At 42.0% G+C, this 25761-nt stretch overlaps 1 protein-coding gene across 4 annotated transcripts in view; it reads right to left on the bottom strand.

Moving 5' to 3' along the window:
• The window catches only part of LOC135093532 (tyrosine-protein phosphatase 69D-like), a 42611-nt gene that overhangs the window by 9450 nt on the left and 7400 nt on the right, over positions 1 to 25761 (bottom strand). For 2 of the 4 annotated variants that reach the window (XM_063992851.1, XM_063992854.1), the window contains exons 6-24: positions 25280 to 25434; positions 24834 to 24943; positions 24322 to 24496; positions 19358 to 19932; positions 18327 to 18508; positions 17543 to 17680; positions 15523 to 15776; positions 15076 to 15334; positions 14345 to 14489; positions 13691 to 13895; positions 11899 to 12087; positions 10839 to 11031; positions 10345 to 10480; positions 9795 to 9944; positions 9394 to 9564; positions 8209 to 8325; positions 4063 to 4077; positions 690 to 827; positions 335 to 498 (exon numbers count right to left, since the gene is read on the bottom strand). In XM_063992851.1, the coding sequence (XP_063848921.1) occupies positions 335 to 498; positions 690 to 827; positions 4063 to 4077; positions 8209 to 8325; positions 9394 to 9564; positions 9795 to 9944; positions 10345 to 10480; positions 10839 to 11031; positions 11899 to 12087; positions 13691 to 13895; positions 14345 to 14489; positions 15076 to 15334; positions 15523 to 15776; positions 17543 to 17680; positions 18327 to 18508; positions 19358 to 19932; positions 24322 to 24496; positions 24834 to 24943; positions 25280 to 25434 (3471 nt within the window). The remainder of the gene's footprint in view (positions 1 to 334; positions 499 to 689; positions 828 to 4062; positions 4078 to 8208; positions 8326 to 9393; positions 9565 to 9794; positions 9945 to 10344; positions 10481 to 10838; positions 11032 to 11898; positions 12088 to 13690; positions 13896 to 14344; positions 14490 to 15075; positions 15335 to 15522; positions 15777 to 17542; positions 17681 to 18326; positions 18509 to 19357; positions 19933 to 24321; positions 24497 to 24833; positions 24944 to 25279; positions 25435 to 25761) is intronic. The other 2 variants (XM_063992852.1, XM_063992853.1) reach the window with 2 other exon arrangements.

Here is a 25761-nt window from a genome sequence, read left to right as displayed (position 1 = left end):
GCTCGCTTCTTCCCGTGAACAAACCTGTATTTATCTACTTCTATGATTTCCCATCCTCTCTCCCTCCTCCCTGACTAAGCATCAATCCCTGCATTTCTCCTATCTCTCCTCTCTCTCTTTCTCCCACTCATCTCTTCTGATTAAGCTTCTCTCCTTGCTCTCAATTTTATCCTTCCCTGCAATACAACCACTTCTTCCTCCCTTACAGCAGTGCACTAAACACCCCCTTCTTCTTCCCCCCCTATACCAGTGCCACTCTCATTCTGCCTTCCCTTCCCTAAAAACCCCTCCTTCCCCTCCCTTCCCCCCCACAGCATTGGCACTCCCCACTCACGAGCAGTGGACGAGGGTGGGAGCAGCCGAGGAGAGGGTGGCGTCAGTGTGGGTCTGGACACGAGTGATGATTTCCATAATGCCATGGGTCACCAGAGGCACCTCCCCCAGCAGCCCTGACCACCCAATGTAGTGGAAGTGGGTCACAGTGAGCACGTCGCTGTTCTGCAAGTTACAGGAGGAGTAAGGGAGTAAGTAATAGAAGTCAGGATGATTTTCTAATGTGTAAGGACACCAGCAGAGCAATATTCACAAAAAGTCACTGTTTTTGTCATTAAGTTTAGTGATCTGAGATGCTGGCAGGGAAACACTGACTATACACTACAGTTACAAATCAAGAAGTCACCAAGTCATACCTTGGTGTTGGTGAGGAGGAAGGAACGACACGAGTACTTGGGGTAGCTCTCACTCGACACCAGCTTGACGCAGATGTGTTCGTAAGTCTCCTCATCATCAGGCCAGTACTTGTTACAGCATTGTTCACCACTGCCCAGCTGCACCAACACAACAAATCAGTACACAGCTCACAACACACACATACATTCCTGTCCTTAAGTGTATTTCATCTCACTACACTAACACATGTCTCTCTGTTTCCTTCATATGTATTCCTCTCTATCTCTCTGTGTGATCTATAACTTACCATCTTTCTGTGATTTCAAGTTTATCCATTTCTGTGATCTCTAGTTTGTCTTACTCTCTGTCATCTACAACTTATCCACATCTAAAGCCTACAAACTATCCAATTTCTTTTTTTGCCTATAACTTAATCTCTCTCTCTCTCTCTCTCTCTCTCTCTCTCTCTCTCTCTCTCTCTCTCTCTCTCTCTCTCTCTCTCTCTCTCTCTCTCTCTCTCTCTCTCTCTCTCTCTCTCTCTCTCAATCTTCTCTCTCTGGTTTCCTGCTGCTTTCCTAATTTGTGTTTGATATGCCCATTATCAATAACTTGTCATTTTATCCTTCTGTCTTGCATGTGTCTTCAATGGCCCCTACATCTACTACAGAATGCTAAATAATGCTACACTGTATATCTTGTTTACTATTCAATGTTTACACGCTTTCACTACATTTCCTTTCATAATGGTACTTACAAACTGCACTGAGTTGTAATCTAATATTTACTGGTATTCCTCTAGTGTCTGGTGTTACTCTGGTATAATGAAGCAATAACAACTAATCAATAACCAACATTCTAGTGCATGATTATATAGATTTCTCAAGTGCCTTTCCTTCACCTATTTCTCCCTAACCATGTTACTTGAAGCTATCATTCTTAGGCTAAGCTTAACATAATAGTAAGCTTAAGCAAAGATGCCTCCAAATTAGTGAATCAACAGTGTTCAGCTTGTGAGCAAGTGAGTCGCTTGGCCCACCACATTTCACAGGCAGTGCTGGTGTCCATGCAGCAAGGCCACTGCCACCACCACCACCACCACCACCACCAGCACAACCAAACAACAAGCCCAGCAAGAGCCCAAAGCAGGAATAATGCAACTTTTTATCCAAAACACAGGGAGTCTGTTTAGATGTAGGTTCTACAAGTCATTTACATTGCTTTTTCTGCATTTTCCAGGCCAGAGCATGAATGCACAGTCACTTTAAAATCCAGTGCAGTATTTTTGCAGTAATATAATCTTCATGAGCAGAGAAAAGCATATCAATGATCAATAAAACAACAGTAAGTGAGGGACACAGTTTCCTACACTGAGGAAGACAGAGAAAGGACCCATTATGGTTATTGTTTTGGGAGGAAAGCTACAGGGAAAACATGACTCACAGGGGAGGATCAATATGTGTGTGTGTGTGTGTGTGTGTGTGTGTGTGTGTGTGTGTGTGTGTGTGTGTGTGTGTGTGTGTGTGTGTGTGTGTGTGTGTGTGTGTGTGTGTGTGTGTGTGTGTGTGTGTGTGTGTGTGTGTGTGTGTGTGTGTGTGTGTGTGTGTGTGTGTGTGTGTGTGTGTGTGTGTGTGTGTGTGTGTGTGTGTGTGTTGGTGGTGTTCAGGGGACCTGGGGGTTGGTGGGAAGGGAGAGGGGGGTGCAGAGGGCTGACTGGGAGGCTATAAGAGGCTGGGGGCAAGACAGCTTGTTCTTAGCACATCCTTCACAGCACAGTTATGAGTCATACATGTGCTTGCCACAGCCACACTGACTTACTACAAAATATGAAAATACAGTTCCAGCAGCCATGAGATAAGCATAATAAACACACTAATGATGTATCGGATATCCACACCCTAACTGCACCACTTTGAGAATCCACAAACTAAGCACCTGCATGAATTTGTAATAAAAATCCACATCTGCAATTGAGACATCCACACCTGTATTCACCACATGTGAAAAGAATATGGCCATTATGCGAGTGAATACAGATAAGACCATGGTAAAGTGCTATGGGGTCCTTACTGAGACTCTTAATTCATTACCTGCGTCCATGTCCAAATCTGACTTTCACACTTCCACGGGTACCTTTATAGAAACTGATATCTGCACCCACAAACCTACACACACACTCTCCATACACACCCAGGTCCCTATCTCTGAATTCAGATATCCGATACATTGCTAAAACACACATAAATAAATGTTGAGCTTTACCATAATATAAAACAGAACTACGAGTAATAACGGTGACTGAATGTAAAGAAATACATCAGTGACAGTCTTGAAATAATTGCCTCTGCTGCTCCCTATGAATGAAGGACAAACTATCACTAAAAGGAAAAGGAAACATCATAAGCACTATGTCAAGGCAGGTCAGGAAAGAGACCTTAGAATGCTTTATGTAGGAGCTGAAAGATGCAGGCAAGAATGTGGTGTGGGTGAGGGCAAGAGGGAGGCAGCACCACCACCACTACCACAGCCACAGCAATGAAGACAAGAGCACCACAAGTTGTATCAGGATAAAGTAACACTGCAGCAAAACCTTGATGGCTGACATCCATTCATCACATTTTTCTTTCATAGGATACAGTGACTGCAATGAAGCATAAACTAAAAATGACTCCAATGAAACACTAGTAAAAAAAAAAGTAATATGAAGACCACCTATCCCAGCTTCACTTTGTATGCATTAGGTTAGGTAAGATTAGGTAACATTGCATTAGCGTTACATTCATTACATTAGATTTCCCTTTAACTGCCACTTGGTACACCTTTACCTGATACATCTTTACTTGTTCTACAGCTGCATCCAATCTTTAAACTGAGAAGAAATTGCAAAATGTATTCTTTTAATTGCTAACTTTCTTCTAGACGCTTAAAGCAACCTCACGCATTATTTCTGGTGCTGCTAATTGTTTCGTGTTGCAGTGAAAAGTTTAGTTACATTGGGATACATCAGGTAACCTAATCTAATATCAAGCACAGCTGGGGTTGGCAATATTCACATGACCCTCTAAACATCACCATTTAAAACACACATAGTCAGCCAAGCCTCAGTGAGAGTGGCTTGGGTTTTCATTAGCACCATCAGCCAAGCCTCAGTGAGAGTGGGTTCAGTTTTCAATAGCACCAAGTCTCACAGCAAGCAGAGTCAAGGTTTTCCTGCAATGGTTCCAGTCCGTGCGTGAGTGAAGGCAAGACAGAAGAGAGAGAAGGCCCCAAGAAGGGAGTAGTGAAGAGAACAAGTTAGTAAGTTAGTAAGCTCAGCTCTTGGGAGATGTGGGAGTTAGTCAACACAGGGTTACACTAATCTTATAGGCATATTAATGAACTTTATTGGTAATTTACCTGTTCATGGCGCACCTAGTGGGGTATTAGTAAGTAATCAGTGAGTGGCTACATATGATCAAAGAATATAAATCACTAGCTTAAAATCTAAAACATCAGCAACTATTGGTTCAAAGTGTGATTCATAGCACACTGCAGTGGCCACAAGAATCACTCTAGGCAAATTCTACTGGAGTTAGCCAAATAGAGCTCACTGTAGACAAAATAGTACTTTGAAAGATTACAAAAGACTGAGAAAGATTGAAAAGTTGTAAAATGTCATCTACTCTTCAGCAGCACAGGAGACCATCAGTCTGGCACCAGGGAGAGTCTTGCAGCTGTATGTTATTTGTATTTGTTTACTTATTGCTTATTTATTCCAAGAAAACTGAATTAGCCAGTTACATAATACAAATTTGTCAAGTCATTATTTGTGGGTAACAATAAGAATTTAGGACAATCTCTCTCTCTCTCTCTCTCTCTCTCTCTCTCTCTCTCTCTCTCTCTCTCTCTCTCTCTCTCTCTCTCTCTCTCTCTCTCTCATCATATAGTAACCTTTCATGAGATTCACCCACAAATAAGTATGAAGGGGAAACACAAGTCTGCAACACACCCTGGCTGGTTCCAGATTCAACAGTCTGTGGCAGAGTAACGTTTGCATGGTAAGTCACAATGCAAACTTTGGCTATTCATACATTAATGAAGTAAAAATGTCTGGAAATAACATCTAGATTTACCACAAGACAAACATAAATGCTTTAGGTTAAATTTCAAGCAAAAATTTGATGTTAAATTTGAATGATCATTGTAATATTTCTGTAAGCAGTTAAGCAATATTCAACTTTATACATTTAGCTGCTTAGACATTACTTTTTTTGTCTTATGTGGCTACTCTCAGTCACTGGTCTTAAGCACTGTGCCTGACAGCACAAATTTTTCTGAAGCTTCACAAAATAAAGCCTTGCATTAGCTGATATTAATGTGACAGAATTTGGAAATATTATTATGATAGAATTTGGAAATTTGATAAAAGAAAAAAACATCAGATTAAGATCAATCACTTAGACATTAAGCACCCAAAAAAATAAAAAAAAGAAACGAAAAAGAAAAGTAAAAAAAGAAAAATCATCTCATCTTAATCTGAAAATATCAATTGATTAGGCAATGAATATTTAGCTTAGCTCAGGCATTCTTTACATGATGATGCTCAAATTTGTAGGATAAAATGAATACTTGACTCACAAAAGGGACAAAACACAAAATATTTGGGAGTTAAAGACAAACCCAAAACAGCTTGATGCTCTCACTACCAGCTATTAAGAATGAGCAGGGGAATGGTGGCCAATATTTACACAAGTTGGGGATGATCAAAGAAAAGCTTGGTTTGTGCACCTGCTAATTACATCACAAAGGGACCAACAAAACATTACACAGTTAGTGTGTGTATGGGAACCTTTCAGTCTCCCACTCTGGCTGTTGGGGCGTGAAGTATAGATGGGGAAGCGTCTCGAGATGTTATAAAAATGGGAGCCAGGTACAGAATAGAATGAAACTTTTCTATGCTTTACAATACCATAAAAGATGGAAAATAAGAGAAAGCTTAATATGATGCCACCTTCCTATACAATGCATTATGATCTGGCAAAGGAGTCACCATTAATTCTCCTTTAATATACTAGTGAACGTGAAGAGGAATTAATTTGCATGCCACCTGATAGGAGTGCACCAGTGATGCTGAAGTGAAGCTTAGTCCTTCTCTTAATGACAGCACTCAATGTATTAAGACTTCAGGACCAGACTGACAGCTTGGAGGATCAAAATGTCCCCTTGGAGAGTTGGAATGAAGTCAAAAGCCTCAAAAGTAAACAAAAGCCAATCACAAGTGACGGTGAGCAATGACGACAGTGTGTTTGTATCGAGAAAGGCTTAGTTCATGAGCAGTGTGACAGACAAGATGTGAATGAAAGGGAAAAACCAAAGTGAAGGATGGACCACATAAAGATCTGAGAGAAGAACTGTCAGAGAAAGATATGCATGAATGAGCTGGTTGGAGGAGAGCTGTCAGATCATCAACCTTGCCTGAAGTGGAAGATGTACAAAGAAAGAAGTGGAAGTGGAGATTTGAGTGGTGGGTCCATTCTATGAAGAACAAGGTGAGCGTACAAGTGATGCAGTGGTGTAAATGATAGTGTAAGGAAAGTTATTCTATTTACTGTAACCAGTGGGAAGTAAAGGACGGAGAAAAGCACAGATATTTAATCCGATTTATTATATTTACTGTGGGTGTAGGGAAGTGAATGATAGGAAATTGAAAGATGGAATAAGGCAAGGAAATATAATTGATTCTATTTACTGTTTGTGCAATGGGAAGTGAAGGACACAGTAATACGTGGAAATCACAAATCAGTTCTTACAGTTTACCAAGAGATTTTGTTACCATGAAGATACGACTGCTGCAAGAAGTGGAGCAGACGGTAGGTGTGGAAAATAATAAGAGTCACGTAAGTTGAGGAAGTTACATTGTAGATCAATGTGTGAGGGGTCTAGTAGGCAGGACAACAAAGAAGTCTCAAAATTATGACTGCCAGGTAAGTTTTCTTGGTCTGCTGTTAAACCAGGGCCTCCAGATAGAGAGCTGGTCTAACAGATGAACAAAGTGGGACCATCACATACATACTTCAGGTGACTATGGCATTGCGACATCGTGAAAGTTGGCAGTTAATGGCAGAGAGCTGACACAATGTAACTGGAGAGAGAGAGAGAGAGAGAGAGAGAGAGAGAGAGAGAGAGAGAGAGAGAGAGAGAGAGAGAGAGAGAGAGAGAGAGAGAGAGAGAGAGAGAGAGAGAGAGAGAGAGAGAGAGAGAGAGAGAGAGAGAGAGAGAGAGAGAGAGAGACCATGCATTTGGCTGGCTACTGGGTGAGTGTGTGAGCCAAATTGAAAGTGACATCTACAGTGAGAAAAGAGCAACTAAGTCATGCAAATAAATACCACAGCCTGACTTTTGCCTTGTTTCCTTCACACAGCACTGCCATGTGCACGCAAACCCATTACAGCACATTATGGGGCAGAAAACAAAAACTAGGAACACCCTGTCCAGTCATCCCCATCTGAGGGTAGGCTAGCAATTTGTGGCTGGATTGCATACACACAAATACATACAGTACATTCATAGATCTAAAAGGAGTGTGCATATTGTCACCATTACCTGCTGGACACTCACTACAGAGCATGACAACAAGCTTCTCTACCCAAAACCTGCCAGTGAAATGTGTTACAAGGCGTTCCTACTGCACCGCTCAATTCTATGTCCCCAGAGCTTGCGCCATCACCATTAGTAAGCTCCCTAACTCCTCTCAGGATATCACATGCGTAACAGATTTGCCCAGCAGCTCTAAACACACTCCTGCCTATGGGGTATCATCTGTCAATAAGCTCTTTGGTCTCACTCAGTATCGACAAGTGTTTCGTATGAACTGTTCACACCTGGGTTGTATCAGTCCCTGCCCAACCACTGATTTAGACTGCCTTGCTTTGCTCTGCTGTGGAAACAAATCTTGCTTTGTACAGTGAATATGTATTACCTTCCAAAATAATTAGTGACCTGCTACCTGTAAGAAGACCACCATTTCCTGGGGCTAGTGATGGGTGTGGACAGAGGAAGGAAAGGGATGAAGGATTGGTGCAAATTTATGAATGATGGAATGAATGCTGGTCTAGTGAGCTGTACCATTAATATTGAAAATTTGATATGACTAAGATTTCACTGAATGCCTGCAGTACTCTTGAAACAATTACATAAAAAATAAGACTGTCAACATGAATGATATAAACAAGATTAAAAACTGAGAAATAGCAGATAAATAAGGTTCAACAATGATTTATGCTTCTTTAACCCATCTCTCTCTCTCTCTCTCTCTCTCTCTCTCTCTCTCTCTCTCTCTCTCTCTCTCTCTCTCTCTCTCTCTCTCTCTCTCTCTCTCTCACACACACACACACATTTGAATACCTATCTATAAGTCTAAATGCAAAATGGACAAAAAATAGCAAATACAACAACAGTTCCTGACTACCACTTTCATACAAACTAAGTCTTGAGTTCAAACAAACACACACACACACACACACAAACACACACACACATACATGCATGCACTGAGCACCTTACCTCGGAGAGCATGACAATGGTGTTCACCTCCTGATCAAACACCATCCTCCAAAAGTCTGCCACTGTGTTCTCCATGGGGTCCTGTGTCACAATGAAGGACTCCGCCAGGTCGTACCCCTGCCACACAGACACGAAGTGAGAGGAGCAGTGGTAAGGCAAGGAGCTACAGTGCTTCTGAGGTACACTTTTTTTTTCTTTTCTTTTTATGTAAGGGGCATAGACCAAGGGAACACACACACACACACACACACACACACAAATTGTAAGATACTTCCTTAGGATTATGTACACTTAAGATGTAGTATGTATGTTAGTATGTAAGGTGGTAAGTAACATGTAGATTTTCAGCTGTAAGACTGCAAGATTAATAAACAGAATATTATTATCATCATTATTACACACACACAAACACAAACAAATAAACAGATAAATGAATAAACGATAAATAAGGCCCACAGAGGTGCCAGTCCCCCCAAAAAAGGTAAAAAAAAAGAGTAGATTATTCATAGATGCCACACAAGACAATAATAATGCTTGAGTCCAGAAATACACTGGAGAAACTAAGTGACAGTTACACCTGCCAAACAATCAAGCAGCCAGAGATATAGATTATAACAGTATTACATCATATCTATTACCTTTCTACAAACACCACAATATGATAATGACTACATGAGTTATCATCTCAGAAACTGCCAGATGTAGGCTGACTGGTTCCTTGCATCTTCCCTTCTGACCTTAATAAGCAAGAAATTCTCACTGACATGTTTGTAATAAGAGGGAGACGCACAGGGGAAGTAAACAATGTGCTACATAACATTGTAATAGACATCACAGACACACAGGGGAAGTAAACAATGTGCTAGATAACAATGTAACAAGAGGGAGCACAGACCCATAGGAGAAGCAGATGATATGCTAGATAACAGTGTAATAGACATCACAGACACACAGAGGAAGTAAATAAGAACATAAGAACATAAGAAATAAGGGAAGCTGCAAGAAGGCTTACACATGGCAGTCCCTGTATGAAATATACCTACCTATTTCCACCTATCATCACCATCCATAAACCCATCTAATCTTCTCTTAAAGCTCCTTAATGTCTTAGCACTAACCTAAACTAGATGATGTGATAGATAACATATTCTTTTGTGGGGAGAGACTGTCAGGATCAGGACTCACAGTGACAAAGGAGGCATTGATGTAAGTGGAGGAAGGCCGAGTGGAGAGTGGCGCCAGGATAACGCGGTTTGAGTCGTAGGGAAGGACATAATCATAACGATTCTTGGGTTTGTTTTCCTCACTGGTGGCAATGGCAAAAGGTTTCCGGTCCTCCACCACCTTGCCAAGACGCTGTGGGAGCATGCAGACAGGAATGCTTTGTAAATCTATTTATGTTCAGAAAAAGCGTAGAATTTATGATAAACTTGAAACAAAACTGATTAGGTTGTGAAATATTCAGAGAGACAAGATGCAAGGGGTGTAGGAAGAAAAATCCCAGTGGTTCTCACATGTGACAGAGACTGAAAGGAAAGTAAAAGAGAGAGAGAGAGGGAGAGAGAGAATTCCAGTAAGTTGCACACCTCAAACTCCTTTTCCAGTGGTGAGGCGTCATCCATGCTGTCATGATGTGTATGGTTACTGTACATCTCCTTCAGCTGGGCAATGGTCAGCTCTGTGTTGCCAAACTGTGCGTACTCCATCAGGGCACGGTGGATGAACACGTACTGCTTCTGCTCACATGAGGGGAAAGAGGAGGTATCAGGAAGGGTGGAGCTGGGCAAACATTGTGCTACACTTCTCATTATTCCTGCTCACACTGGAAACAAGAGTCATCAGGAGGGGTGGAGTTCGGTAAACATTGTGCTATACCTCTCATTATTTCTGCTCAAACAGTGGAAAGAGAAGGCATCAGGAGGGGTGGAGCTGGGCAAACATTGTGCTACAATTCTCATTATTTCTGCTCACACAAGGGGGAGGAACCATCAGGGACAGTTGCTGCTGGGTAAATATTGTGTTACACTTCTCATTCCATCTTGTAATACACCCAATCTCATTCTCACCAAAGTTCATATGAACCGACATGACCTGACTCAAGCCCCACATGACCTTGAGCACCACCACACAACTCACCAGTGACTGCACCAGGAAGTTCCGCTGGTGCCGCAGGTCACAGATTACATTAAAGATGGAGGCTTGACCTTCTTCATCCAGCTCCATGACAAGCGAGTCTAGTGCCACCAGGGTGCCAGTGCGGCCCACACCAGCACTGTGCCAGGACAGAGGAATTACACCAATTAATGACACCTTATAATATTTCAAATTTATAAGGAAAACAACATACTACTGAGAAAATGCTAACCTGGTACAAGCCCAAGTGATGAAAATGCAAAACTGTGTATGTGTCAGATTTTTTCCCTTAGAACACTTTTCTACATTGTCAAAATAGTTCACCAGTTTTTTTTTTTTTTTTTATGCATGTCTTTTACCAGGTTGGAGTTTCTAATAGTACCTCAGAGTATAAAAATCTGTTCGTAAGAATTTAAGCTTTCAGAAAACTAAGAGTAAGGCAAATGCAGCAAGTAGACAAACTTTACAAAGATCCGATTTCCATTCTGTCTTCATACCTGCAGTGCACAAGTAGGGAACCCTGCTCATGGGAGTAAGCTTCGTTGATCCTGCGCAGGAAGGAGAGAACGCCCGTGGGATGCTCCGGGGCGATGAAGTCCTTCCACAGGAGGTAGTGGTACTGGCGCACTTCGTGAGTGTGCAGGTCATCTCCTTCACCCCACTCAGCCCTCAGTGTTCGCACCATGAAGTCTGGAATCAAAGAAACACAAGAAAATAAGAAAATAAGGGAAGCTGCAAGAAGCCACCAGGCCTACACATGGCACTTCCTATATATGAAATATGCCTACCTATTTCCACCTGTCATGCCCCATCCATAAATTTCTCTAATTTTCTTTTAAAGCTCCCTAATGACTCAGCACTAACAACCTGATTACTGAGTCTGCTCCATTCATCAACCAATCTATTTGAGAACCAATTCCTTCCTATCTCTTTCTTAAACCTAAATTTTTCAAGCTTGAGCCCATTATTTATTGTTCTATCTTACTTCCTGATCCTGAGAATTTTGCTTATGTCCCCCTTGTTACAACTCCCCAGTGTCTGATGGAGTTGGTACAATAAGCCAAGGTATACTGGAAAATTTCTTTATACTTCATCATTTGAGTCACAAGCTTCCATTGTCTTTAAGTAAAATTTGCTGTGCTTGGGTGGTGGCTAGAGGATGCATGGGCTTCAGTGCTTCCCTCATCTAACTTTCCTATCAATGGAACAGGGGAGAAATGAAGAATAGCAACTTTTTAATGCAAGGTAGTGAAATCTACTTCTCTTTCATTACCTCCAGTTAATCTTCACCTCGTCAAATTACGTTAAAACATGAAAGAAAAGGATAAACTACAACAATCATAAGAAATAAATAGGTGTTGCCACTTCTCTTGATAACCGCTCTTTTCTGTGTTTTTTCCCTTAATTTGTAATGCCCCCCATTTTCTGTTTTTTTCTTGTTCTCTTTTCTTAAACTGTAAACTGTTAACTGCTCTTTGACAGTAAAAAATAGCGAAAAACAGCTAGCAATGTAGAAATTAAGAGTGTCTGCCATTAACCACCTCCTTCCAGACCCACCTGAGTAAGCCTTCTCTTTCACCAGGTAGATAGTAATGTTGCCAAAGGTCTTGGGCTGCCCCGCCTCAGGCCAGTACTTGACACACTTCACCTTGCCAGTCTCCTCCAGGTTGGTCAGCATCACCACCACGCCACACCCTTGCTCCACTGTCATCCGCCAAAAGTCATCCACTGTTGTTTCCATTGGGCCTGTGGATAAATGAGGTGCAAGGTGGGTGTCAGTGAGTTGCCCTTCAGGTCGATGCAGTGGGTGGTGATCTGTGCTACTGGGCTGCTGTGGAATTGTTTGTTGTGGGGTGCAGGCGTTTGTTCTGTGTGAGTTGAGCAGGCCAATATTCTGCTATGCTATAATCTCCAGTATATGATAACTTGGATGTATTTGTATGTAGTCCTGAGATCTTGCAGTGGTTTGATAGTCCTCCAGGAGCAAGACAATCAGTAAACACACAAGAGAGCATGTATGAAAACCCTCCACCCTTTACCACTGGACAAGGGGGGGAGAGAGAGAGAGAGAGAGAGAGAGAGAGAGAGAGAGAGAGAGAGAGAGAGAGAGAGAGAGAGAGAGAGAGAGAGAGAGAGAGAGAGAGAGAGAGAGAGAGAGAGAGAGAGAGAGAAAGAAAGAAAGAAAACAGAGGTGCTGGTCCCAAGAGTTAAAAGTGGTCATCAAAATTTAAAGGATAACTGTCTGATAAAGAGATACACAATCAGGAATTATGAAGCAAACTTGGTAAAAATAAACATACATTGATACTAGCATCCTGCAGAGATTAGATAGGACTCTCCCAGGATGAGAATAATATACAAAAACTGCAGATATAACCACAGCAAAGTTAAATATAAATTATATAAAAGGTTCATGACATTACGCAACCCATTTCCAGAAGAACCTAACTGGGTGTAAAACATTAGCACTTATCCAGCTCAAAGAGGTGATGGCTCCTTGCTAACTGTTGGAGGAAAAGTCCACTGGAAATCTGAGCCATAATGTAACCTGTATCCTCAATGTCTTCTGTGATGACATTACTACTACTACTACTACTACTACTACTACTACTACTGCTAGTACTACTACTAGTAATACGTACATACATACATATAAACTAAGGTTGTCTCTACCAATAAGGGAAGAGACCAAGATAAAGCACACAACTTTCACACTAACATTCCTTCATACCACTCACTTGACCCTTGGCAATATATATATATTAGATATATTAAAGAAATGAGCTAATAAAGACTAAAACAAGTTACAATAAGACTAACATAATAAAACACTGTGAATATATTTTACTGAGCTAATAAAGACTAAAACAAGTTACAATAAGACTAACATAATAAAACACTGTGAATATAATTACATCATAAAATATATAAATGCTGGAGAAAAAAAAAACATAAAACATAAAACATATAATAGATAAAATAAATGACAGTCAATATAGATTTGCTAAAGAAAGAGCTATGACCAGACCAAAGTTAAAATATAGTTACCCCAAAAAATTCTGTGCTGAGCCTTCCCAAACTGACCACATTTTTAAATACTTCTACACTGGACTTCCACTACTTTGAAAATACTCTACATGAAATTACACAGGTTTTGCAGAATGTTTTACAGTTCTAGTGAGAGATTAACAAGATTTCCACATAACTAACAAGAAAAACACTCTTGAAACCCAGCTAATCATTTCTGTGACCTCTTGAAAACCCAGCTGATCATGCCTATGGCCTCTGAAAACGGTAATGATGAGAGAGCAAAGCATTTCTGAATATGGTCCAATGCCACATTACTCACCCTGGGCACAGATAAACTTCTTCCTTTCCTTGTAGCCCAGGACATAATTGGCATTGATGTAGTCTGATCCAATGGCACCGTTGATCTGCGAGAGCTTCACCCGCGTTTGGTCATAAGCCTTGATGTCTGGGTATCTGTTCTTAGGGGCGTTTTCGATCATGTCTGATGCTCTGCTGGTGCGGTCATAGAACTTCTCAGGTAGGGCCTGAAGGGGAAAGGGCAGGAAGGTGCTCGGTGAAATGTGACTGATGTTTGGTGCATTTCAACCCAATTTCAAGGATTCTAGATTGTGTTATTGTGTGTATGGATGTTTTTTCAACACTATTTGCTGGTTTGTGTTCATACTAGAGCTAATGGACACCCCTACCCATGCCAAACATCTGAATTCTCCTTCTGCTGCTTGTATGGGTATGTTGTTCACATTAATTACTGATTTACTTGAATCACACTCATGTACACTCCTAACCTTTCACATACTACACACCACTACACAACATCACTCCACATTTGCAACAGACATTCAATATAAACTCATATTCACACCAAAGAACTAACACTCCTAGCCCTTATGTATACAACTAAACATTGAGAGCATAAAGTTCCACATTTAATCCCATGCTCTATTGACGCCCACGCCTCCACACTCCTACTCACCTCATACTCTCTGCGGAAGCCAAGCTCAGAGTCCTTGAGCTTCTCAATGTACTGGGGCACCAACTCATCACGTGGAATGGGCTTCACATCGACGGCTGGCTGGGACATGAGAGTGTGGGAGCGGCGCAGAGACCTGAATATTCTCCTGCAAGGGAGTGTGTGAATAATTCCTAAATTCTGGAATGGAGATGCTTTCGAACTGCCCTAAAACTACAAGGGAAATGTAATATGTGAATTGCCAAATACAGTGTTTCCTAACCTTAACTTATCTTTTAACTGTCTAATGCAGTGTTTCCTAACCTTGACCTATCCTTTAACTGTCTAATGCAGTGTTTCCTAACCTTGACCAATCCTTTAACTGTCTAATGCAGTGTTTCCTAACCTTGACCTATCCTTTAACTGTCTAATGCAGTGTTTCCTAACCTTGACCTATCCTTTAACTGTCTAATGCAGTGTTTCCTAACCCTGACCTATCCTTTAACTGTCTAATGCAGTGTTTCCTATCCTTAACCCATCTATCTATCTGTATACCCTGTCAAATATGGAAGCACATTCAGCAAAGGTGGCAATACATGTCTGCTAAGAAAAGCACCTCTTTCTCTGTGTATCCTAATACTGCACTGCATCTTGCTGAGGCCTACACCTGTGATTTCCCACTAACTTCAGCACCCCAGGTTAAGAAATACTGGCCTAGCAAACAACAAACGGAAGGAAAGTCCCGAGAGCTTTACCCGAGGGAGCCAGAAAGACTCTCTGCCACCTCCTCCTCCTCCAGGTGCTTGTTCCTGCGGCGGTAGAAGCACAGGAGAGAGCAGAGGGTGAAGGTGAGGAGGAGGAGGAAGGTGAAAAGTCCCGCTGCCACGTATATGATCTGCATCTCGGATATGCTGGATGACGGGTCAGGGTCGTACGTCCTCACCTCCTCCTTGGGCTGGATGATGGGCAGGTAGTCTGTGTAGGTGGTGAGCAGTTTCCCTTCCTTGGCAGGCACTGCAGAGGAGCACCGGCAGACATTCACAAGTGGAAATGGAGGGAAGGAGGAAGAAAGGATAAAATTTCACTAAAACAAATGGAAAAGAATCCTCTTCATTTATATGTAACTAATAAAACCATATATACCTTTCAGTACAATATAGATAATGACATTTTCGGAGTCCAAGCTGTCATCCAAGACCCACCTGACATAATAACAAAGCCGGTGTAGTTTGCCTCACTGGACAACACCCCATCAACCAGCGGGGGCACCTTCTGCAGGGAGAGAAGGTCCCTGCGGTTGCCTCGAGTCAGTGGAGCTGTGGTGGGGTGGTTGTCTGTGCTGTGGGAGGGTGTGGGATCCCCAGTGGGACTTCCAAGGCAGGAGGAGCAGCCCCAGGACCAGTTCCCTGCCACCTTCCCATCCCCCAGCAGGAGATACTTGTCCTTGATGTGCCACCTTGAGGGAAGCCAGAACAGTTCATATCATGAATTCCCTCACCACAGAATTTTGTGAAAATTAGAAGTTGTGAATGGTCAATTCCACTCTCATCATACCCATCAAACTACATCAAGAAGCTGAAAACACAATAGAACACCATAAAAGTAGGTTGCCCTTATTCTGTGCACCACTTTACCCATGCAACCAGTCAACACAACTTTCTTACTGGCACTCAATTAATTTACATCACATATGATCTAAACATGATAAACAGTAAACCTCCAATTTTCTTTCTCAGGGAAAAAACAAAAGAAAAGAATAATAATGTGCATTGTGATGTTGACTACTGAAATGCTTACAGTGGAGTTGGTGGCTGCAGAGGGGAAGTGAGAGCGAGAGTGACGGATGCAATGAATATGTTATCAACATGTCAGGAGGGAAGATAACAGCAACATACCATCAACACTTGTCTCTAAATCCTCTCTTATTTTATTCTCACTCATTCATAATCTCCTTCTATAGTAACTTCAGACTGAATTTCTCAATCAGCTTTCTACCAAAACTTTATACTTCTCTTTTACTTCCTCTTATCAGTTTCTTCACTTTCTTATTCTAAAAATTTTACTCTTTTCATTCTGACTTTCTACAGCATATATTTTTTAAACACATTCATAAACTTATATCTTTCTTTTACAACTTCTTCAATCTAATATGTGTACCTTTCTCTCAATCTCTAAGCTTTATACACCCTCCTGCTTCTACTGCTGCTATAGTCCCTGTATCCTTGAATACACTACACACCTCCTTTACAGTATGCACAGAAAGATTTGCTGCCACAAAGCTAATGTCATTTTTCTTGCATGACTTGGAGGCAGCTCATAACTACCTTCCTAGGAACACAAGATTTTGTGATGATTTTGAACAAGCTGGCAACACTGTATGCTTTACTGGGTCACGGAGCAGATACTTGCACTGGCTCAGTAGTCCCTAGGCTGTAGTAGAGAGAGGGTGTACATTCACCAGGTAGAGGCAAACTGTGGCTTTATTTTGCTTCTTCCCACCCTATAAACAAGCCCAAAATGACCACAAACAAAGACAAAAATAAGATGATCTCCCATTTATTGTGAATCAAACAGAAGTTAAAATGAGGACAGACCAATGGTGATTAATGATTGGCAGTCAAACACCTGTGGACCACCTTCAGCCTCCTACCTGCAGAACCTACTCAGTATCCATAAATGCCTTCAGGAGATTACAGAGGAAGGGGAAGGCTAATACATACAAAGTACATTCAATGGCAAATCCTTGTTTATTTACCATTTTCCCTGCTAACTATAAAAATGTTTCTTTACAGGAGGCATCAGAACTTTTCATGTATATTGTCCAATTGATCTCTTCCCAACTGTTGCCCTCATTTCTCTGTCACTTGCCTAATCCTTCATATCCCTCAATGTTCCTTCCTGTCCTGATACCACTGTGCTCTCTCTCTCTACCAATCTTCTCACCAAATTCCTGTCTTTCTCTCATTTTTCATCAAAACCACAAAGGCAAAGTGATAGCAATTATGTTGTTTTCATATTTTGGATTGTGAATAACTTACCTAAATACAAGACAAGCATCAACCTTCAGGATGGACAGTTGAAACAAGACATATGTATGGACACATTTACATGCAGATATATACAAAGATTTACATGCTGAGACAGAAGGAGAGAGAAAGAGATCCAGCACAATCTAACTTTGAACTCCCTCCTTTCAAGCCCCCACAGTAAGGGTTGCCTCACCCAGAAAAAGCCTCAGCAACATAGGCGCCTGTGGAGGAGGGCGAACTGTGCACTTCCTCATATGTGCTGAGAGGAATCTTGCTGGGATCAGGGAGCATCTCCAGGGAGGCACCATTTTCCAGCTTCATCACCACCACCCTGGAAAGGAATTATTATGTTACAGTATGTCAGTGTGTGTGTGTGTGTGTGTGTGTGTGTGTGTGTGTGTGTGTGTGTGTGTGTGTGTGTGTGTGTGTGTGTGTGTGTGTGTGTGTGTGTGTGTGTGTGCGTGTGTGTGTCGTCTAGGCTACGGCTGGCTAGTGGGGGTGGGGGTCGCAGCCGTCGTCGTCAAGGCTACGACGGCGGCTCCACTGCTACTACTACTACTACTACTGCCTCTTATGTCTGTTGTTACACAGCGGCGGCGGTGCTCGTCGTTTCGTGTGAACAGGCTGTCCCCCGCCTCGGGGAGCTTCGCCGACCGTGGGTAGTGTTGGTGTGTCCATACTGCCTCGACCGTGTGTGTGTGTGTGTGTGTGTGTAAACAATAAAAATGGTGTGTGTGAAAGTGAAGAAGGAAGTATATTTAAAGAGCCATAGAGTTTATAGACTATGCGAGTATTTTTATATGAAGGAGTCAAGAAGATTGGGAAAGCAAAAAGAAAAGGCTTGCTGGAAGGGAACAAAAATGAGATGTAAAAACTGAAACTTCACCAGGGTTGCCATCTGAAGGATCTCTGAGGTACAGGCACCTAAGTGGACCGGCAGACACAAAGCAGGACTGAAGTGACTCGTCTTACTCCACCTGTGGCAGCAAATAGTGCCGTTCCTCTCAGTGACGTGCGGTGTGGGCAGCCTGAGGACGATGCGGCCGTCATGATGATAGAGCCACCACTTCTTGATGTGTGTCGGGTGTGGCGTGGAGACGGGCATGCTACACACTGCATTCATGGGGGAGCTGTACTGTCGCCTGATGCCTGCATACACCTGCAGTGGGGGGACAGAGGCATCACATGTGCTGTCTGAATGTTTTTTTTTATGTAGGAGGGACACTGGCCAAGGGCAACAAAAATACAATGGGAAAAATATAAAGGCCCACTGAGATGCCAGTCCCCGAATAGGGTCCAAAGCGGTACTCAAAAATTAAAGAATAAGTGTTTTGAAACCTCCCTCTTGAAGGAGTTCACGTCATAGGAAAGTGGAAATACAGAAGCAGGCAGGGAGTACCACAGTTTACCAGAGAAAGGGATGAATAACTGAGAATACTGGTTAACCTTTGCATTAAAGAGGTGGACAGAATAGGGGTGAGAGAAAGAAGAAAGTCTGGTGCAGCAAGGCTGTGGGAGGAAAGGAGGCATGCAGTTAGTAAGATCAGAAGAGCAGTTAGCATGAAAATAGCAATATAGGATAGCAAGAGATGCAACACTGTGGCAATGAGAAAGAGGTTGAAGACAGTCAGTTAGAGGAGAGGAGTTAATGAGACAAAAAGCTTTTGATTCCACCCTGTCTAAAATGGTATGAGTGGAACCCCCAGACATGCAAGAATGTCATATTCCCTTTAGAACTGAGAAACATCTTTTTGACAAGTAGTGCAAACTGTTACTGATACTTAGTTGCACTCATCACAAAGCAAACTATTCACAGCAATAAAAGATTAACCAATACAACTGGGTCTTCACAGGTAAAATATGAAGAATGACTTCCTCTCTCAAACACACACACACACACACACACACACACACACACACACACACACACACACACACACACACACACACACACACACACACAAACACACACACATACACACACATGCAGAGTAAGAAATATACAAACCTTCACTGTATAATTAGTATTGGGCAGAGCACCATGAAAGGTATAGTTCCTTAGTGAGCCAGCCACATTCTGCTTATGTTCTGTATTGTCAAACTGTCTCTGTCCTTCTTCGTTGATGTACGATGCACTTCCCTTCAGTTCTATCTTGTAATGGTCGATGACACCATTGGAGGTGATGGGCGGCCGCCAGTGGATGTGAACCGTGTTGGTGTTGGTGTGCAGGTTCTGCTTGCACTTCACCAGCAGGTCAGAGATGACACCGGGCATGCCGTTCATTGTCTTGCCTCTCACTGGCTGGGAGTACTTCCCGCAGTCCTTCTCCTTCTCTGGGAAGACGTCTTTGCAGGCAGCGACCTGAAAAGTGTACTCAGTGGCCGGCTTGAGGTTGGTGAACATGTGGTCAACTGCCGTAACAGGGAGGAACAGCTCCTGTGTGTCCCCTGACTCTGGCTCCTGCAGAAAGAGGTGGAAGCGTCCTACAAGGTCCCTTGCTTCCTCTCTTGGCTGAGTCCATCCCACAGTGAAGGAGTTCTGTCCTGAGCCTTTGGGAGAAGCCACCGGCACAAAGCTTGGCTCTGTGGAGAATAAATGCAAGGCTTCTTTACAAACTTCAGGAATAAAAATGCAAAGATTTTTAGGTCCTTCAAACTTTACCATTCTGGTAATGAGTGTTTAATCACTGAGCTTCCTGCTATAGTGACTGTGAGTGACAGGTTAACAGTGACTCAAGACATAAGAGAAAGGTTTACAGTGGCAAGAAAGAAACAAGAGGGAAAAGACAAGCAGACAGGAAACCTTCTATACACGGAAGTGACTTGTTAGATTTATGGGTATGCTTCAAGAGGAAGTTAAGGAATTCTAAGGGACTCTACATGAAGCAATGGTGAACCTTATGTCCTCTTGCATTGAGAGTTCATGCTCTTGAAAAAAGGCTGCCTCATGTCTTTATGAACGCCACACCACTTGATCACTTCTGACTAACATGCTTCCTCTAGTCTAGGTTTGCTATCTCCTATACCACATCAACATTCCATCTCTTTAGCTTCCACAAGGGGTAAGGAAAATGTAACCACACAACTATCAAGTGATGGAAGAAAGTCTATTATATGTATGTTGCAATTTCCAACAGTGTAGTGCAGTGCCCCTTGTGCCCCTTGCAAGACTTACACTTCTTGCCTTCCTCAACAAATACACATGTAACAAAATGTGATGTGTTAATAAATTATGCATGAAAACTGTGCTACCTTTCCCCTCGTATGTATTGCTTCACACCATGCACTGCTTGACACGTACAGGCAAAGGCAAAAGTTGTCATGAATTTTTTTTTAAATATCTGGTAATGGGCTAACCTTGTGGTGGTGCCTGCCATGTGTCACAGCAACTGCCACAGCGGGTTCAACACTCACCACACGTCATGCATCATAATAATTTGTATCCTCACAAATGTCATGTTTTCTGATATATTCAATGTCTTTCTGAACCACTCATCTTCTTGAAGCATGTCTGAAGCACACAAGATGTTTAACACTAAATTGTAAGACTTTCCCAAGTGACACCAAGCAGTAGGAGTGTCTAAATCACAGGAGACAAACCGGAGAAATGAGTTCACAAGTAAAACAGTCCTTTACCACAACAAGAAACAACCATTACCTCATCAGCAGCAGATATGAAGCTCTAAATCTTTAGCTTAAGGGGTTCTGGCTTGCCAACTTTATGTAATTTAATTCAGATTTTCATGTGTCCCAAGTTACGTTTTATATTAGGAAAAAACCTTGACACAACTTTTGTCCTTGGCTGTACATGAGGTCATGCAATGTGACTGGTCTCTGTACATGTAAGATCACAGGTCAATGAAATATGGAGGAGAGAAGAACAGTGCATATAGTGTTGCTGATGAATATTAGATGAATTTCAAAAGGCTGTGTGTGTGTGTGTGTGTGTGTGTGTGTGTGTGTGTGTGTGTGTGTGTGTTTACCTCCAATCTCCTTATCTCAAATGATCATTACTTTAACTTGACAACATCCTTAGGATTCACCATGTCCTTATCTGGAACATAAGTACACAATAAATGCAAAGAGAGTTCATGAATCTAAAGTTATTGAGTGACTAAATGAGATACATAGATATGACAAAACCACTCTAAAGTGTGTGTGTGTGTGTGTGTGTGTGTGTGTGTGTGTGTGTGTGTGTGTGTGTGTGTGTGTGTGTGTGTGTGTGTGTGTGTGTGTGTGTGTGTGTGTGTGTGTGTGTGTGTGTGTGTGTGTGTGTATAAGAATTTTCAGTTTATACCAATCTGCTGTGCCAAACACTGAGCTGCAAACACTCCACAAACAGGTGTGATCAACCTTCCCCATAACAGAGGCACACAGTGATCACAAATAATCATAAACAAGGATAATGAATCTCACACATCCTGGTATCATAGTTTGCCAATCAAGATAAAGTTTACCTCCACTGAAATTTACTTAATGCTGTTACTATTATTGCTGTCACCATTATCATCTGTGGTAGCAGCAGCAGTAGCAGTAGTAGCAATATCATCAATGTTGCATAAAGGGCTAATAGTTCACTACTATACCACTCACTACCACTGTTTAATGTCTCAATCTCAAGTTCTTTAACATACTAAGACTGTCACCCAGATCCCCCAAGACTGTCAACAGATCCAAGAACTCACAACTGAGAAGAAGCAAAGAGCAGTGGGAGTGAGTGCATAAGATTACTTGATTAACCATGACTGTATAAATACGGCCGAGGTTATTATTTCTTTACAACTCAACACTGGCCACAGCAATATAGAGGTGATGCATGCCCTCCACATCCACACCCTCTCACTCCTCCCCACCCTGCTACTAAAACATCCAATGCAAACCATATGTGGGTGAATAGGTGTGTGTGTGTGTGTGTGTGTGTGTGTGTGTGTGTGTGTGTGTGTGTGTGTGTGTGTGTGTGGCTGTGGTACCACTCCACGATGCAACATACCTTTGCCCTGTGCTGCAGTACCTATCCAAGAAGCAGCATAGCAAATCCAATATGTTATCAATTATCTTCATAGTATGGCTAGTCATCCAAAACCCGAGATACAACCCCTCCCCTTCTGACATAAATATGGCTTGTTGATACCTAAGCTTCTCACAGCCTCATGACAATCTGGGTCAACATTTACAGCTCAGAACACTCCATCAATTCCATTCCTTCAACACACAGACATGTCCAACAAGACAGTGAAACAGACACATAGTTACTGCACACCCAAATGACCACAACTTGTTCATCCATCTTCACCATACATCTGTCTTCCACAAGCAAGGTAAGCTGCAGCAATGAATGGAAGTCTATAGAAGGCAAGGATTTCAGTAGCACAGTAGAAAATGGCACATATAAGGTAATGAAACATGGAGGTAAAGCAAGGGTATGATATGTGGTACAAGTATCATTGCATGTTTAACCCATAACTGGTCAAGCTGAGTTTCTCTGAAAATTTAGTTTCTCTGATAACAAAAATTCTCACAACATTTAAAAAAAATGAAGAAACTGCACATTGAAGTAATTTAATGTGTTGTCTAGACTTTTTTTCAGGCTGCTTTCCCTATGTAATGCTGAGCAACAGTAGCTCCACCAACCCAAGAACCATTACAACTGTGACAAGTTCACCACCAGCCACGGCTCTGAGACACACTCTTGTCAACATTTCCACACCACATGCAGTAGGTGGCAATGTATGGCGTGCAAGAGAGGAAATAGATATCTAAGAAACCTAACATGACTGACCGTGGACAAGAGCATGTACGCACGACTTACAGGTTCATGCTTGACCAGTTTGAGGCTAAAGGGAAGCCACTGGCAAGGTGTGAGGGATGATGTGAGGGGCTGTAGGAAGCAAGGACAGTGTGCTTGGAAAAGCAAAGATACAAACTTCTATCAGTAAGGGCTTTTCTGGAAAATTAGATCTGAGATGAAGATAGACAGATAGGAAGCTATAAATATGATAGATATTCTTATGGTAACAAGTGACTACAGTACCCTCCCAAGATTCACAGTATCTGAGTTTTGCAGCCTCAAGTTTCAAACGAGTCCTAAATTCTTACCATCCTGAGTTTTTGCACTTACATAACTTTTGGTTCACACCTTCCTACCACTGACGGCAAAGATGGTAAGAATAAAAACGTACATGCTATGTACTGTAGACATATTTCTATCTACAGCTCACATACCTGAATATACAGATCAATTCTTTTGATAAACCACTTGTTTGCCATAACACTATAAATAATCATGTTGGCTTGCATGCAAGAGAGCCTCAGAGAGGCTGGTGTCACAGTACACAGTGATGGCACCATCGCATTGCAAAAACACAAACAAAAGAGACGTGTCTCACTAGTGTGGCACCACCATGTCCACACACACTGCTGCATCATACATTGGCAGCATCAAACCTCTGCACCACTGCATCACACCAGATGTGAAGACGAAACACACATACACTCACACAGCATCATGATAGATGTGAGGACAAACCACACACGCTCATACAACTGCAAGACATGCAACTGAAATAAATAAGTATTTTTCAGGGTTTTCAATACCGTGAGTTTTGTGATCTTCGAGTTAAACGCCATGCCTTGGGAAAAATGCAAACGCAAAACTCAAGAGGGTACTGTACTTAACAAACACTTCCATAAGAGATCATGACAAAGTACTAAATGACTCAACTTTCTGCAGAATACTGTTAACTCTGGAGAGGAGTTGGATAATGGACACTGGAGATGGACACAGCATGATCATTCCCAATCTCTCTCTCTCTCTCTCTCTCTCTCTCTCTCTCTCTCATACACACACACACACACACACACACACACACACACACACACACACACACACACATCAGCCACAACCCACACATTGCCCACAGCCAAGCCCACCACCACACAGCATCCCAGGACTTGACAGGAGCACAAACTCACCTTCACTAAGAAGTGTCACAATCTCCTCCTCGCTCTCTGCCTCTCCGATCTCGTTGGCCACCAGGATCTTGACTCGCACGTCCTGGCCAGCGCTGCCGACGTCCTCCAATATGATGTCCTGCTGGTCCCCGGCCAACAATGATGGTTCCCCGAAATCTGCGTCTCCAGCAGCAATCTAAGAGATGAGGATGGAAAGGTAAGGCATCCAATTCTTATGTGTGTGAGTATACATAGCTTTTCTTTTGTCATTTTCTGTTTTAAATTTTAGTATTTTACATTACATGAACTACTCTTTTTTTTTGTCAACAGTCTCAATGCGGCTCACCAATACTTTATTTCCTGTTTTATATTCTTATTATTTTACAAAACACAGAAATTACCCCCTTTTCTTTTTTGTCCCCAATATCAGTGCACCTCACAAATGTTTTTTTCTTTTTTTATTTCCTATTTCATATTATTATTTTACATGACATGAACTGCTCTTTTTGGTCACCAATGTCAGTGCAGCTCACCAGTATTTTAGTTTGCTGTACAGGGGAGTTGTTGTCCACCACAGCCCACTCCATCTGAATCTGAGAGGTGCCAATCGCCCTCACCAGCGTCAGGTTCACTTCTGGTAGGTCTGTGAGGAAGAGGAACATGCTGCACAAACTGAAGGATGACTAACCTGCACTTACCATTACTGCTTCTCTTATTACAGTGACACTTCATGCATGGTGGATCTAAATATTCCTGAATGTCTCTAATTTGCTTAAACGTAGTAAAAATAAGTCTTTTTTTTTTATCATCATACCAGACACTTTAAAAATAAGAGAGTGGGCCCTGATCTAATTTTTTTTCACGAAGTTAGATCCCTGCAAAAATTAAAGACGTAACTTCCTTCTAGTCATTTATTTTTCACACTGCTAGACTTTCATGAAACATTACAAAGACTTCCACAGCACCTCAACACTGTTACCTTGCACAATAAGGATGGGTTCTCCTGGCCTGTCTCCAGGACCCTTAGAGTTGGAGGCAACACACTTGTATGTTCCATTGTCCTTGAGGGTAACGTTGTCAATCAGGAGGTCTGACAGGTGGAGGCCAGACTCTTGCTTGGACCTGATGGTGTAGCTGCAGAACACCAATGCAAAGGATCATTATAGGATTTTTATTTATTTGATTATTATTTATTTTCTTACATAAGAGAGGCACAGGCAAAGGACAACAAAAGTGGAGGAGTAAAAAAACACCAAAGACCCACCAAGCATGCTAGTCCCTAAAGAGATGTAGTAAAAAAAAAATAAATAAATAAATTGAATGATGTGTCTTGAAAACTCCCTCTTGAAAGAGCTGAAGTTACATGAAGCATATAGAAGCAGGCAGGGAGTTCCAGAGTTTACCAGAAAAAGGAACGAATAATTAAAAACTCTGGTTAACTCTTGCATTAGAGGTGGTCAG

The sequence above is a fragment of the Scylla paramamosain genome, chromosome 43 (assembly GCF_035594125.1).
Source record: "Scylla paramamosain isolate STU-SP2022 chromosome 43, ASM3559412v1, whole genome shotgun sequence".
Lineage (NCBI taxonomy): Eukaryota > Metazoa > Arthropoda > Malacostraca > Decapoda > Portunidae > Scylla > Scylla paramamosain.
This window is presented reverse-complemented; position numbering and strand designations above follow the sequence as displayed.